Genomic DNA, 15,675 nt, shown 5'->3' with positions numbered 1-15,675 from the left:
TTTAAGATTGAAGATACAGCTTGAAGACAAATGAATCTAATTTTAAGCTATTATTGTAATTAATTTGGTCTTATGGGGTGTTTTGAATTTTTATTGACTTCATAACACAATGCCATTTCATATAAGCTCAAGTCTGCTTGCCTTTCACACACCTCATCATCTCATTGTCATACATACCAAGTCAAAGACATGAACTCCTCACGCTGACCAGGAGATACTGAATGTGACTACTGTGAAGTTTTTTCTTCACTGCAGAAATGTCTTCTGTTACAGTTTATAGGAGAGAACCATATAATAATCAATGTGGTACAGGTGGGTAGGGTCAGCATACTCATTTGTCAGGGCAATATGCCTGACGCACCAACAGGCAGGCTTTGCCGCAGCCTCTGTTGGGGCCTCCCCCCAGCCCTGTCCATGGCCCAGGACCCCACTTCAGCTCAGCCTGGGGCTGGCAGTCCCTGCCCCTTCAACTCCTGGTTCATCATTCATCTGATAGTCACTTGAATGTCACCAGACCCTTTTTCTGTCACCAATCTAGTCCTTCTCACCTTACTCAAATCATAGAATCATAGAATATCCCAAGTTGGAAGGGACCCACAAGGATCACTGAGTCCAACTTCTGGCTCCACACAGGTCTACCCAAAAATTCAGACCATATGACTGAGATCATAGTCCAAACACTTCTTAAACTCCGACAGGCTTGGTGCGATGACTATGTCCCTGGGGAGCCTGTTCCAGCACGCGACCACCCTCTCAGTGAAGAACCTCTTCCTGATAACCAGCCTGAGCCTCCCCTGTCGCAGCTTGACTCCATTCCCTCGGGTCCTATCACTGGTCACCAGCGAGAATAGATCGGCGCCTGCCCCTCCACTCCCCCTCGTGAGGAAGCTGTAGACTGCGATGAGGTCTCCTCTCAGCCTCCTCTTTTCCAGGCTGAACAAACCAAGTGAACTCAGCCACTCCTCATATGTCTTCCCCTCTAGGCCCTTCACCATCTTAGTTGCTCTTCTCTGGACACTCTCCACTTTTTGTACTGCGGTGCCCAAAACTGCACACAGTACTCGAGGTGAGGCCACACCAGTGCAGAGTAGAGCGGGAGAATCACTTCCCTCAACCGACTAGCAATGTCATGCATTAGATGCACTAGATGGTGTGCAATGATGCTGTGTTGGTGAGGGCACTAACTGCCTCTGTGTGTGTTGTCACCCTTGGCTCCTATCTTCGTTTACCTAGCAGAGGAGTCCTGATTTTGTGATTCCACTATGCATTTACATGTAGGATTCATGTCCCTGTGTCTTTCATCTTCCTTGTGTGAGGGTCATATGAAGGATTTTCGCATAATCTCTTGTAATATAGTCCAGCTACACATGGACTGCAGCTCTGCTCTTGGTCTACCTGCATGACTCCTGTAATGCTTACAATGAGTAATAAGCTTTTGGAAAAAAAAAAAAAGAGTCTAGAACTGTGAACCTACAAAGTGTTCTGTTCACTGATTAGCCTGTCATCCTCAAAGTTTTCCTCATACTCATGCATAGAAATTTCCTGACTCAACTGCCGTACCTTAGTATGCAAGGAAATAGAAATAAATAGAAATGGATTTGTGGGAATTCGTAGATCAGGCTAAGACTGTTTTTTGGTAATTGGCATAAGCTCATGTTTGACAAAGATATTCTGTTTGATGACAAACACTGGTTATGGTATATTTCTAGTATTCTGTTTTTAACCCACTGACAGTGGGTGTAAATCTGCCAGTCAACCACCAAATAGAACTGGAAGAAAGAACAGGGACTAAAACTCAATGCAAAAAAAAAAAAAAAAAATGGGGTGAAAAGCAAAGCTCTTGAAGATAAGCCCAGTCACCCAGCTATTCTGAAGGGAAGGATTCTTGGATCTGGGAAATCAGCATGTGATAGTAAATGTCAGATAAAGAATTTGCACTGAAGACATCAGGAAGAACCATAATCATGAGAAGGACAAGAAAGATTTTCTTTAAACAACAGAAAACAACAAAAACATCAAAGCAAAACTATTATGTTAGATCCCACATACAAAGAGAAATCATAGTGAATTTACACAATCTAATAAAGAGATATGTATTATTTCAAATGTAATATTCATAGAAGCATTTTTTGTAAGAGTTCTTTTCTGTTTTCCAAATATAATCTTTAACAGTTTAATGTAAATTTAGTGATAAAGTGGAGCTTTGCACAAATTTAGCAATACTAAGTGCCAACTATGGTAGTACACTGGCTCAGGATAAGACCATCTGGTATTACTCTTGTTAGTATATTTTGTAGTATATCAACTCCATATGTATTTTGGATATGCATAAGTAGTTACATACAATAAAATGTAGGGATGATTAATGTTTTAATGTTAACCTTACAGTTATTGATGTAATTCTTAGTTTAAATACTGTACTGTTTGACTGATAGTGTTTGATGAAGGTAGTTTGACAAAAGGACCTTAAGGTATAATTTGAGAATTGATATTTTAAGACAAGCAGGTAGGGGTTTGGATTGGGGAGACTAAAACTCTAAAATTGCATATTTAGAGATGTTTGCAATATAGTTAGTTCTGAACTTTACATTTTATATAGCTTTTAGAATATATATATATATATTTTTCCACACAGTAGGACAAAGAAGGGATTAAAAATATAAAATGTCCTTAAAAATATAAAATGCTTCATTACAACAGTTCATCATTTCAATACAGGACCCTGGTAATTTCCTGAGAAAAATAGAGATCAGATAAATATATGATAATTCATGATCTTCAATTTGAAGGTGTGTCAAATGGAACAAAATTAAAACATTTTTGTAATGGAGAAGTCCAGAATAATTTAGACAGTAGCATGTACAGTGCTGCTTCATCAAAATGAGCAGAAAAAATGCTTTGCAGACAGTATGAGGTGTCTAAGCAAAAAAATATATATAAATAAAAAAATTATGAAATGTAAGAAACTTTTTTTTTTTAAATGCACTGTTTAGTAAAGAGACTTGCCAACAATACAGTAAGACATATAAAATGTAGCAGATTTCTTTTCATCATTGTGTAACCCTGTATGCATAAAGAGTGAATTGAAAGAGTGCTGAAACTTTACAGTGCAGCTTTCTTTTCCCCAAAAGTTTCTGCCCTCTAACCGGATACTTACATGATACTAGTAATAATAAACAAAATAAATAAATAAATAAATAAATAAATAAATAAATAAATAAATAAATGTGTCTTCTGATAATTAAATACATAAATAGCTTTATGGATGATGGGCCAGAGTCTACCCTCAGCAAGTTTACCGATGACATGAAACTGGGAGTGGCTGATAGTTTGTGCTGCCATCCAGAGGGACCTCGCCAGGCTGGAGAAATGGGCATACAAGAATCTCAAGAAGTTCAACAAGGAGAAGTGCAAAATCCTGTCCTCAGGGAGGAACAACGTCAGGCACTAGCACATGCTGGAGGCCATCCAGCTGGATAGTAGCCTGGCAGAAAAGAACCTGGATACCAGGTTGAACATGAGTCAGCTATGTACACTCACCACAAAGAAGGTTAGTGGTATCCTAGGCTGCATTAGGCAACATTTTGCCAGCATGTCAAAGGGGGTGATCCTTCTCCTCTATTCATCCCCAGTGAGACCACATCTGGAGTGCTGCATCCAGTTCTGTGCTCCCCTGTGTACAGGAGAGACATGGACATGCTGGAAGGGGTCTAAAAAAGGACCATTGACTGAGATGATGAAGGATGCCTCATTTGATGACTGGAGCATCTCTCCTATAAGGAAAGTCTGAAAGAGCTGGGACTCTTCAGCCTGGAGAAGAGGAAAATCAGGGTGGATCTGTTCAATATCTATAAATACCTGAAGGGAGAGTGCAAAAAGGATGGATCCAGGTTCTTTTTGGTAGTGCCCAGTGACAGAACAAGAGGCAATGGGTACAAACTGAAACACAGGAACTGAACATCAGGAAGCACTTTACTGCCGAGGTAGAACACTGGCACAGGTTTCCCAGAGAAGTTTTGGATCTCCTCCTGGGAGGTCTTCAGAAACCATCTGGACCTGCTCATGGGCAACCTGCTCTAGGTGACACCTCGAGCAGGAATGCAGACATCTCTGCAAGACCTACAGCTGTGGAGATTATTCCTGTAATTAATGCATCATTAAGCCATTAAAAAGCTTTGAATGTGATTATCAGATACTTTATTTTTAGTTGTGTCTTAATAGCTCATCTTTGCTTACTATTGCAGAGAGAAATAGTACATATTGTTTCTAATAGTTCTGTTTGACTATGGATATTTTACAACATTTAAAATGTATTTGCCAAATGCTTCAAAAATATTAGCTAATCTTGTAAAAATGGTAAGTATATCGGTTTCATGAATACGGAATTTGAACTGCCAACCTCACAAATAAAATGTATGTGATCTCACAGTGGATCTGTGTCAAAGCTGAAATGAAATTTTATTAATTTCAAGCTTAATATTCAACTGAAACTTCTGCATAGTTTTTTTTTTGTTGTTGTTGTTTTGTTTTGTTTTGTTTTGTTTCAAATCTCTCTGCTCATAATTAAAAGCAGAAACAATCCCAGGTTTTAAACACTGTGTTTTGCTCTATGTCCTTTATTACAGTAAACTGTATTGTATCTGTAAAAATACAGTATAAAAGGTTATGTCAGCACTTTCTGAATAATGTTAATTTTATCTTAATTCAGTTCTTTATCTATAATTCAGTCCTCTCCATCTAATTCCAAGCCCTGCAGAGTTTGTCAGCTTCAAGTGTTGTTGCATCTTCCTGCAGATGGATTTTTTTAATTTAAGTATAAATATGCTATAATGAAATCGATAATGATTAATTACTTATCATAAGTTTGTGTTATTACACCTTTGTCTTTGTTTTATTTTTAGCTCCATGTGGTGGGCATTTTTCATCTCCCAGTGGAGTAATCCTCTCTCCAGGCTGGCCTGGGTATTATAAAGACTCCTTGAATTGTGAGTGGGTGATAGAAGCTGAACCAGGACACTCTATCAAAATTACATTTGAAAGGTCTTGGCTAATATTTTTCTTATTTAATATTTTCAGTTTTGTTTTTATCAGAAGCAATAGTTTATTAGCTCTATCCTAAACTTAATTTTCACTTTTTCTGAAATCAAGTAATTGTATTGTTGGGTAGAATTTTCCAAAACATGTTAGTGCCTGCAGAGCATGAATTTTATCTTCAGTGTAAATTCCACTTCAATGAACTGAAAAGCTTTTGAAATTCCTACCTTTTGCATATATTAAGTCTGTCTGCCCTAGTTAATAGCTTGGTCTCTTTATAAAGATTAACATGTTTAATTTGCTTGTAACTGTGTTACTGTGATAAATTATACTTACGAAGCCATTTTCTTTCCGAAATGTGTGAAATCTTCAACTCTGAGAATCTGAATTAACAGTCAAAACTGAATTAAATACTTTTTTTTTTTTTAATCCATCATGAATATTTACGAGGTCATCTGATCTGATCTGTTTTTCTAAAAGGAGTGGTGCTTGCAGGATGGAATTACAGTTTCCCCAAATTACTGCAGCAGCTCACTTTTGCTAAGTTTTTCCTGTTACATCCCTTCCTGATTCAAAGGAATGAAACATGTTAGGTGCCTTAAGTTTCTAATGGTAGCAAGCTGTGGATGTTGAATTTAAACTCACTATGAAAAAACATAAAAAGAAATGTAATTAAAAAATTCCATATGTTCTACATATTTTAAGCATATTCTAGATTATTCTTAATTGTAAATATTAAGAAATTAGATGATGATCCAGTAAAAAAAGAGAAAAAGAAAAAAAAAAGTCTTTTGAAAAATTATAATGCACAAATATCATACAAGTACTTCTCAGTTGCTATATATACAGCATCTTCTGAATGGTCCTGGTCACATTCAATCTGAAGAGAAGATACTGCTTCATTTTAATACATTTTCAAATTTATTTTAAGCAGGATATGGAAATAAAGATCTTCTGTAAGAAAAAAATCTCATTGTGATAGGTTTAAAAGCTTTTTTTAGTGTTAAAGTTTACACTGTAATAATATGTTTACATGATGTTATATGCAGTTAGAGGACAGGTAATATAAATCCTTCAGAAGTATTTCCTATCCTTGGTATGAAACGAAAGCTAATCTTCCAAACACACAGGTGTTGTGAATCAGCTTAAAATATAAATTTTTGCTAATTAAAGTAGAAAAGAGAAGTTAGCAAATTTTGCACAAATTCAAATTCAGACATGTCAGTGATTCTGTAAATCAAAGTGATAATAAAAATGTTAGAACTTTCAATAACTCGTATTTCTGAAAAGAGAAAATATTAGATCATTTGAAAAAATCTATTTTTAATTCTGTATTTCATTTTCAACAAATTATGTTGTGGACAGTCATTTCAAAATGAAAAGCATTTGCCTTTTTATTTTTGAAAATTCTGTGTCAGATGGATTTTCTTTCTTTACACCTGGGTTTTATTAAATCTGTCAGTCTTGAGTGTATACTTTTGGTTTATAATGTATTAAAACCCTGTCATAAAATTGCACAAATTCTATTACTCTTGTAGGTAAGAGCAATAAGAACAAGATGTGATCTTTTCATATCACAGAGGGAGCTCTTTTTCTCTTCATAACCTGATCACATTGTCACACTTCCTCATTTTCCATTGATGCTCATTCTAGACAGTCTTGTCACTTGCCATAAATAGGAATGCTTTCTATATTGGTGAGATACAACGGAATGAATTCAGATAGGCCCTATTTACATATAGGGGTCTGTGTTTCTGTGTTTCTTTGCAGGATTGCATGTAAAAATACATCTATGTATGCTCTCATGCATTTAGAAATATATGTTTGGATGTAAATTAAAAAAATACTATGTAAACCTCATAATGAAATAAATGATCATAGTGTAATATATACATATATACATATATATATTACTTAGACATTTTTTCCTTATAATTTAAATTGATATTCTGAGAAATGGATACATTATCTTATTTTGCAAAATCATTCTAGTCTGTCCTTATTCTGTTCCTTCTACTTGCAAACCTTCAGCAGGATTTTCCTAAAGACTGGAGGTTAATTTTTTTAAAATATCCACCTTTAAAGCTATATTCAAGTGGCTTTCCCATGTGATTTAAAAGTAAAGAAATCAAACAAACAAAAACTCATATTTTGTCCAGTTCTTAACATTTCATCTTTGTCCTGAAAAACAGAGGAATATTATTTTTAGCCTTTCTTGGTGCAAATACTCAGAATTCTATGGTCCATTAGTATTTTGATTTTGATTTTTTATATATATATATGTATATATATCTCAGTAAATATGTTATACGTTTAGCATCTTTATATCCTTTCTTTTTAGATTTTCCAAGAGAAAGGGGAAAATTCTTATGCATGTTTCCTGCGGAGTGACACCTTAACATTACTTTCAGTTTATCACTTGTACAGCAGCTTATATTCCCTTTTTTATCTCTCATCTTCCCATGGTTTCTCTCGAGACATTGCATGGTACCGTATTTGATGCCTGTATGTACTATTGTGTTCCTATGCCATGAAGCCTGACGCACAGGTTTAAAGGAAAGAGAACTACAGACAGAGAATAATAGCTATTTCTTTTAGTGCTTTCAGGGAGTTCATAAGGACTTTTTCATATTTTGCTTCAGGACTGTTAATAAATAGTCTGACAAGTATACTCCTTTTACACAGTCATAGCTATGATAATCTGTTGGATTTCTGTTGTAAGTCAGTAGCTATGCAGGCTGAGTTGAAATGATGAAAGTGAGAAATGTGAGTGCCATTCTTCATTGTAATGAAGTGTTTATCATGAAGCCTAATTATGAGCCTTTAAATGCTAGGGATGTTAATCAGCAAACTACTGATTGGAGCACTAGTCACATTTGACTAATGAGAATACACTGTGTGTTGGGGTATTCTGCTTATATCCTAACACCACATACAGTTGACAGGTTGTCTCAAAAACAAAGATGCATGTTATAAATATTAGAGCAGCTTTAGCTGGTCAAATAAGATAAAAAGTGTGCATCTCCTTCTGTATTAAAGTTTGTTTCACTCCTGTCCGTTTGACTGAACATTGGAAAGTCCTCCATAAGAATAGACTTAACACAGCAATGAAGGCATCCAGGTTAATTTAAGATTAGTGGCTTTTTAAGGAGGAAAGAACACTGTAGTCTGACAGAAGCAAAGAATATTTTTGATTTAGAAACATATCATTCTGAGCTCATGTGGGCACTAGCCAAAAAAAAAACCAACATTCATTTCCCCTAAATTTTCAGCTGTCCGGCTTCTAGGCTTATCCTGCTTTATTTTTTTAACTCCCTATTATTTTATTTCTTTGCACTCTTTTTATGTTATTTATATGATCAGAACAGAAATAAAAGAAAACATGTTCCGGAGGTTTAATTTGGCTTCTCTTCTTTTGCCAGACTCCTTTAGATTTTAGGTTGAGACGCCTGGGACATAAATATCGAAACACAGAGTTCTTCAGTACATTGTTGTTAGTCGTGCAGTTCCATGAATGGATTTCACAAAGCTGAATTAGGCATCTAAGTGAATCAGAGAGAGAGCTAGGAATATCTGAAGGATCCTGTTGTTAATGTTTTTCTTTCTAATGCTGGAAGGGTTTTTCAGTAATTCATCAGAGATTCTATTAAAGCAATATGATTAATGTAAGATCTAGCACTGCAAGAGAGAAACTGATGTCAAAATAACAAACAGAGGTTTGGGACTGGTGATACCATCAAAACCAAGAAGAACAAGGAGGTATCTAGCAGCATTGTCATACTCCGTTTTTTCTTGACAAAGACAGCACACATGCAGATTGCAAAGGGACATTTCACTTTGTAGTGTTTTCTAAATAAGATTTATTTATTTATTTATTTATTTTTAACCTAACTTCTGCTGCTACTTTGCACTGAGCCATGACTGGCACAAAGTGACAGGATTATCAAAGAGGATTTAAGTGATTCTATCCCTGCTTATAGGCAATTTTGAGGGTAGGTGGTCAGAGTATGATTTTTGGTAATATAAAGTACTTTGATGATATTTGTGCCAAATGGAATAGATACAATAAAGGAACATATAAACCTAACCTCTATATCATTTACTTTATTTTTCCATAATTGAAAATCATTATGTGATATAAAATAGTGTATGGAAGTAATATTAATCTCTGCTAACAAGCCAGGATTGTTTTATTATTCTTTTAAAAGTTTCTTACTTTTTTTACTTTTCTGCAATACAAACCTGCTCAAGGAGTTAAAACTTATTTCTCATCTTACCAGGACACTAACCTGAAATGTGGTTATTGTATTGATTATGTAATAATATAATTGATATTGTAAAGTAGATATGTGGAGAAATAATTAAAATATTATAGTCAGGAAAGAAGAATAGTTTTAAAAATGTGACATACTTGCTATGTGTTTGGTTTACCTGCTTATATTTGTACCTGTGGATGTTTCCTCAATTCCAGATTTCAGACAGAACTCAATTATGATGTTCTGGAAGTTCATGATGGACCAAATTTATTATCTCCACTTCTGGGATCCTACAATGGTACTCAGGTCCCACAGTTCCTATTTAGCAGTAGCAATTTCATTTATCTTCTCTTTACAACTGACAACAGCCGTTCTAACAATGGATTCAAGATTCATTACGAAAGTAAGTCATTGTGAACTGTGTGGTTTGATTTCCTCATCTCTGCTTATCATGGTCTTAAAAATATAAATGTCTAAATGCTCTGTCTTTGGTAGACTGCTGAGTCAGGCCTCCTATTTTTTTCAAATTGAGTAAGGTTTGGTAATATGAAACTGCAGAATAATGCCTAGTAATTTCACTTAATGTCATTACTGTAGTACTCAGTGCTTTAAGAATCAGAAAATAAGAATGGCATGCAAATACCTTTCTTCTGGATGTTGCTATTATGTCTTGTTATTCTTACCTTTTATATAATGTATTTTTGTATGTATAAGACTGCATAAAATCAGGAAAATTACGAAATTCTAAAGCAAGTGTCTGAATTACTGTCCTGATTGATGGATCTGAAATTCTAAAGCTAACAGGAAATGTGATTTATATTAATGAGCAGAAAAAACAATTACTGAATTGCACGATTATGGATTTTTAAGGATCTAAAAACCCGTATGTGATTTGTTGATTATAAATCTTATGTAGAAGTATTCTTTTTCCCTTATTACAGTCATATAAACTACACTGTAGAAAGTATCAGTAAGATTTCGTATTTTTATGAATGTGTAAAATTCACGTAACTTGCTATATTATCATGTCATTTACTTTTTGTTGTTCTAAGTATGTGTTTGTTTTACCAAATCATATTTTCATGTGAAAAATAGTTTTTGTAATTACTGTCATCAAGAACATATTGTTATCTATTTCTATTTCATACTTGTTGGAACTACCACCAAGGAATTTTCAGATGTTCTTAATCTTTTACCATTTTTTTGACCATTTACATTATTTCTGATCACTAATGATAAGGATATTAAATATAATATGTGGACTTTGCCACTTAAAATTTTGGCTGCTTTGAACTCCATTAAATGTTAAGTTCTGGCATTTTATCCCAGCAAATCTACTATTAGATACAAAATTCTTTACTGTCTCAGCCTTCACCCACGTACTTCCATGTTTATCATCTACATTGTGGAGAACTAATGATTTTGTTAAGTTCTCATCCTCTATGAAATTTGAGGTATAGCTATCCTTACACATTAGGAAAACTAGATTAATGCTCCCAGCAAAGACCATTTAATTCTTAAAATAATTGGCTAAATATATAATGCTTAATGGTAGAAATTACATTTCAGGAATGTGAACAGCAAAAAGAGGAAAGCTGCACTTACTAGAAGTGCCTTTATATCTACTCTTTTAATTAACTAAATTTTGAAAGGGAACCTGAATATTCTTTTCAAATGTATGAATTCTTCAATTTCATTATAAAATGCATTTTCATTAAAATTGATCCCCATTCCAGAGTTCTGCTTTAAACTTGTGAAGAATGAAAGTTCAGTTTATACTATACTATAAGAGAATTCTAAAAATATGCATCTTTAATAATTTTTACACTAAATAAACTATTTCCAGTAGCTTTTCTGCTTAGCATACTCTGTTTATGTACAGACATTCAGTATACATGTTATTTTTGTTTAATTTTTATTGCTTCTTTGTTTTATATTATCCAGTACAGTGCAATTCTGTTTTTCTCTTTCTGGATGATAATAATCTAAATGATTCCGTGTTTTTCTCTTCAGCCATCCTATTGAAAGCTGATGTCTTTTTTATGTTTTTATTTTTTTTATGCTATCGTTTTCTTTCCACGCTGTATTATTTTGTAAGGAAGGATATCCTAAGGCTTATGTGTAGGAATTTTTGTAGAAGGAAAAAACACCCAGAAGATCCTACACCAACTGTTTCTTCTAATTTGTTAACTCTCAGTAATATTCCTAGAGTTTTTTGTTCTTTGTTTTCCCCTAATTCTTTCATAATCAAGTTAATATTCTCAATGGAAAATAATGTAAAAAGTTTAATTTTTTAGCACATACAAATATTGTCTGTATCAAGTCAGCTCATCTTTACTTCTTTTTCTGCATTTTTATTTGTCTCCCCAATATCACACATATCAAAGAACATTAGGCTTGAAAATAATTTATATAAAAACAATTTCTATAAATCATAGCATAACATTACTGAGATAGGATCAACATAAATTTACACTAAATTATGCAATGTTTTTTGTCTGCAATATCAGCAGAACACAATTCATTGGCTATGATGACCTACAGTGGTAACTCAGAGAAACAAATGTCAAGGATAAATCAATGAAAATGCTTTATAATTGCTTTGTAAATCACTGAAAATGCTTTATAATAGAACCTTGCCCCACACCACCCCAGTACAGGGAATTACTTAGACAAACAAACAAACAAGCAAACAAGCAAACAAATTGGTTTAAATGTATTTATTTATTTATTTATTCATTTATTATAATCTAGGTGTAACCGTTAATACTTACTCTTGCTTGGATCCTGGCATACCAGTGCATGGACGCCGCTATGGACATGACTTCTCTATAGGATCCACTGTCTCATTTAGTTGTGATCCAGGTTATAGGCTAAGTCATGAGGAGCCTTTGCTGTGTGAAAAAAACCACTGGTGGAGTCACCCACTCCCAACTTGTGATGGTAAGAATGAATGGTTAAAATACATAGTACCTTAAAATTTACACATTTTGCCAAAATATTAGTCAAATGACTTAAATGGAGCTTATAAAACCTCTAATTTTAAGAAATAATACAGTTGGACGAAATGAAGGTTATATATGTCTATGTGATGAGATATTTAGTAATAAAAGGAGAGAATGATATATAAATGGTTGGACCAGATGATCTTGGAGGCCTTTTCCAACCTTAATGATTCTATGATTCTATAATTCTTTAAATCGGAAGATTATTGAAGATATGTATATCTGAATATATGTTACCATGAGCTAGCTGATTACCAGTTAGTTCAAGGCACGTAAGGTTAATGTGTATTTTCTTGTAAAGAAGTTGTTACAAACTACAAATATTTGTGGTTGGATATCTGTCTTTGGTGTTGATACACAAAACATGAGATGAGGTTTATTTTTACCTGACTCAAAAACTGCGTTTTCTCGAGTTTCCTGTTTTGTTCCTAATTTGTTAACAAAACCTGTCACCCTTAAATTACTGTAAGAACTGATTAGTGCCATATGATATTTGATGTTTGTGCTTATGATTGTTAAATGAGACAAAAATGGTATCAAGTAACATTTTTTTTTCATATATTTCGGAGTTGCCAGAATGTCATTACAGAATCGCTTGAAAAATTAATAATTTCTGAGAATTATTCATTTTTATGACACTTATCCTCTTAGGGTAATATCATTTATATTTAATATTAAGAAAGTATATTGTAATTTTTATTAGGGTGTATATTTGAGTTGTTTTCCTCTCAAAATAAATATTTTCCTTTGAATATGGAACATGCTTTTCTGATGATAAAAATGTTATCAGGAATAATTCACTCAATTAATTCTAAGCTAGTATTTATTAAAAAAAATCTACTGAATACATAAATTCTATGTAAAGCATGTGATAGTATATTTTCCTAAAACAACTCTTAGTGTCTCAAAACACTCAGAAGGTAAAAGCTGAACTTGAAAGAAGACTAAAAAACGTTTATTGAATCATGGATGTGTGACTTGCCATATGTAAATATAATAGTTTTCACTGTATTTCATTCTTTAGATTATGGAGTCTTTGAACAGCAGGGTCTTCCTTAAGCCTTTAGCTTAATTAGTTAGCAAATGCTTCATATTTTATATATGACTATGTTGAACATGGAAGGGTATGATGATACCAGAAATTTGTGGTGGTAGAAAAGAGAGTGAATAATCACTGTCCTGAAAATGGCACTCTGTTCAGCAAACCTAAATGATTCTGTTTCTTAGTCTAATTCATGGGATGAGAAATTGCAGAGTTCCCATAGCTCACAGGCAGGGGGGCTATATTTGGCTGGATAGGCTGTAAATAGAAGATGTGGCTTCTTATGTTGATAGGCACTACATGCTAACCATCTAAAACAAACAGTATTAACACACGCCCTATGAATACTGTGCTCTGCTGTGAAATGAACATAAGTATTGTGATGAATTTCTTCCTCAAGATGCTGCACTAGCATACATTCATTAAGTAAATGAGTTTTTTTTTCTCTAGAGCACATCGCTAAATGGCAATTGTCCATTGAATAAATATGCTCTAAAGGCAGGATTGAGTACATTTATTCTAGTAAATTTAATCAATTCATGGTTGAACTCATTTTAATTTTATTGCTGAATTTCTTCTCTAGTGAAATGTTTTTATATAGGATCCACAGTCCTTGCACCTCCAGGGAAAAAAGGGCATTTGCTCAATGGGCTGTTGGTTTCATAAACTATGAGGATAGCTTTATATTAACCATGCCACTAATAAACACATTGGTAACTGTTCCTGCTCATTTGTTATATTGCTGTATCAGTTTTTGGGGAGCTGGGTTATTTCTAGATAGTTAAAAGCATTTCTTTTTGATAACTACATCATGTAGCAACAATTGTGCAAACAAAACCTGACAACTCACGAATGCAAGTGCTTTCAAGGAGAAAGGTATAGGAAAAAAAAATAGATTTTTCAGACCCAGTTCTTCCTCAGAGTTGAAGACTGCATTGATTGTGATTGTATTCTTTGAAGGAGTGTAAGCTAGTTTTTTCATTAGGTGTTTGGATATTACAGATAAGCATCACAAAAAACTTATCCACAAAGTCACACTTCATTGTCTATAGGAACATTTAGAGGATACTGAGAATAATGGTTTAAAAATGAACAAACAAAACAGCTGTCTCCATCTGTAAAGACTAGCCTGAGGGGTGTATCATTATAACAGGTTGTATAATTCATTCAAATCTGAATGATTGATACACATGAAGGATTTTATTGGTCATTTCCTTAGTTTTGCTATTTACATGTATCTGTGTGGACAAGGGATGCACAGTCAGTGTATTGCACATTGCTCTGTGTATGTATACATATATACACATGCAATCACACATTTATATATGTAGAATAGCAAAGCATTTCTGAAATATTAATTTTAGAGGTCTCTGAATATAAAATTTTGAGGATAATATTATCTATTGCTGTTCATGCTTTTCAAAGATGAATAATAAAGAAAAATATTTTCAAATTCTCTCATACAAGACCATAAAAGAGTTATAGCTGGAAGGGACATCAGAATATGATTTAGTCCAAACTTTTATTCCAGCAGTGGAATTGCTTTCAGTTTTCAAGACAGCAACACCACTGTTTTAAAATATGTTAGACAACCATAAAACTAAGAATAAAACTTATGATCTTTGTCCAGCCATCAGTCTCTTCAAAAAATGAGGTAATTTGTAGACTATTAGGAAGATTCTTTAACAGTCCTTCAGGGGAATTGTGACCAATTTCTGGACAGCTGTATTGACAATATATATATTTATTTATTTATTTATTTTCAAAAGAAGTGGCAGTGATGAAGGCCTCAACTTTTGAACTTCTGCTATATTTTTGCTTCTTTGTCTTGTGGGTAAAATGCTCTTACCTTTTGTGGTGGTTTTCCCATGCTAGGCAGCTGAACACCACAACTGCTTTCTCACTCCCCCTCCTTAGATGAGGAGGGGAAGAAGTAAAGGAAAGAACAACTCACGGGTTGAGATAAGGATGATTTAATTAAAGGGAAGAAAAGAAAAAAATAATGATTATTAAGGAAAGATTATTATTAATTAAACAATTTAACTAAACAGTTTAACTAAACAATTAACAATTTAACTAAAGGGGAAAAAAGGAAAGGGGAAAAGGAAGGGGAAAGGGAAAACTAAACAAAACAAGTAAAGGATGTGTGGAAGTGCAGAGGAAAGAAATTACTCTCTACTTCCCACAAATGAGCGATGCTTGACCACGTCCTTGAAGCAGGGCCTCAACGCACGTAGCCGGTGTTCGGGAGGAGGACAGACATTTTCACAACAAGAGCCCACCCCTCCCCTCTTCCTCCTTTTTCCACCTTTTATTGCTGAGTGTGACATCATATGGT

At 34.0% G+C, this 15,675-nt stretch overlaps 1 protein-coding gene across 6 annotated transcripts in view; it reads left to right on the top strand.

Moving 5' to 3' along the window:
• Positions 1-15,675, top strand: part of CSMD3 (CUB and Sushi multiple domains 3) — a 703,323-nt gene that overhangs the window by 394,768 nt on the left and 292,880 nt on the right. For all 6 annotated transcript variants that reach the window (XM_080578052.1, XM_080578051.1, XM_080578050.1 and 3 more), the window contains 3 exons: positions 4,902-5,040; positions 9,506-9,693; positions 12,045-12,233. In XM_080578052.1, coding sequence (XP_080434178.1) covers positions 4,902-5,040; positions 9,506-9,693; positions 12,045-12,233 — 516 coding nt within the window. The remainder of the gene's footprint in view (positions 1-4,901; positions 5,041-9,505; positions 9,694-12,044; positions 12,234-15,675) is intronic.

This window comes from Anser brachyrhynchus, assembly GCF_964034855.1.
Source record: "Anser brachyrhynchus genome assembly, chromosome: 2".
NCBI lineage: Eukaryota > Metazoa > Chordata > Aves > Anseriformes > Anatidae > Anser > Anser brachyrhynchus.
The sequence above is the reverse complement of the archived record's forward strand: the minus strand, read 5'-3'. Positions and strand labels throughout refer to the sequence as shown.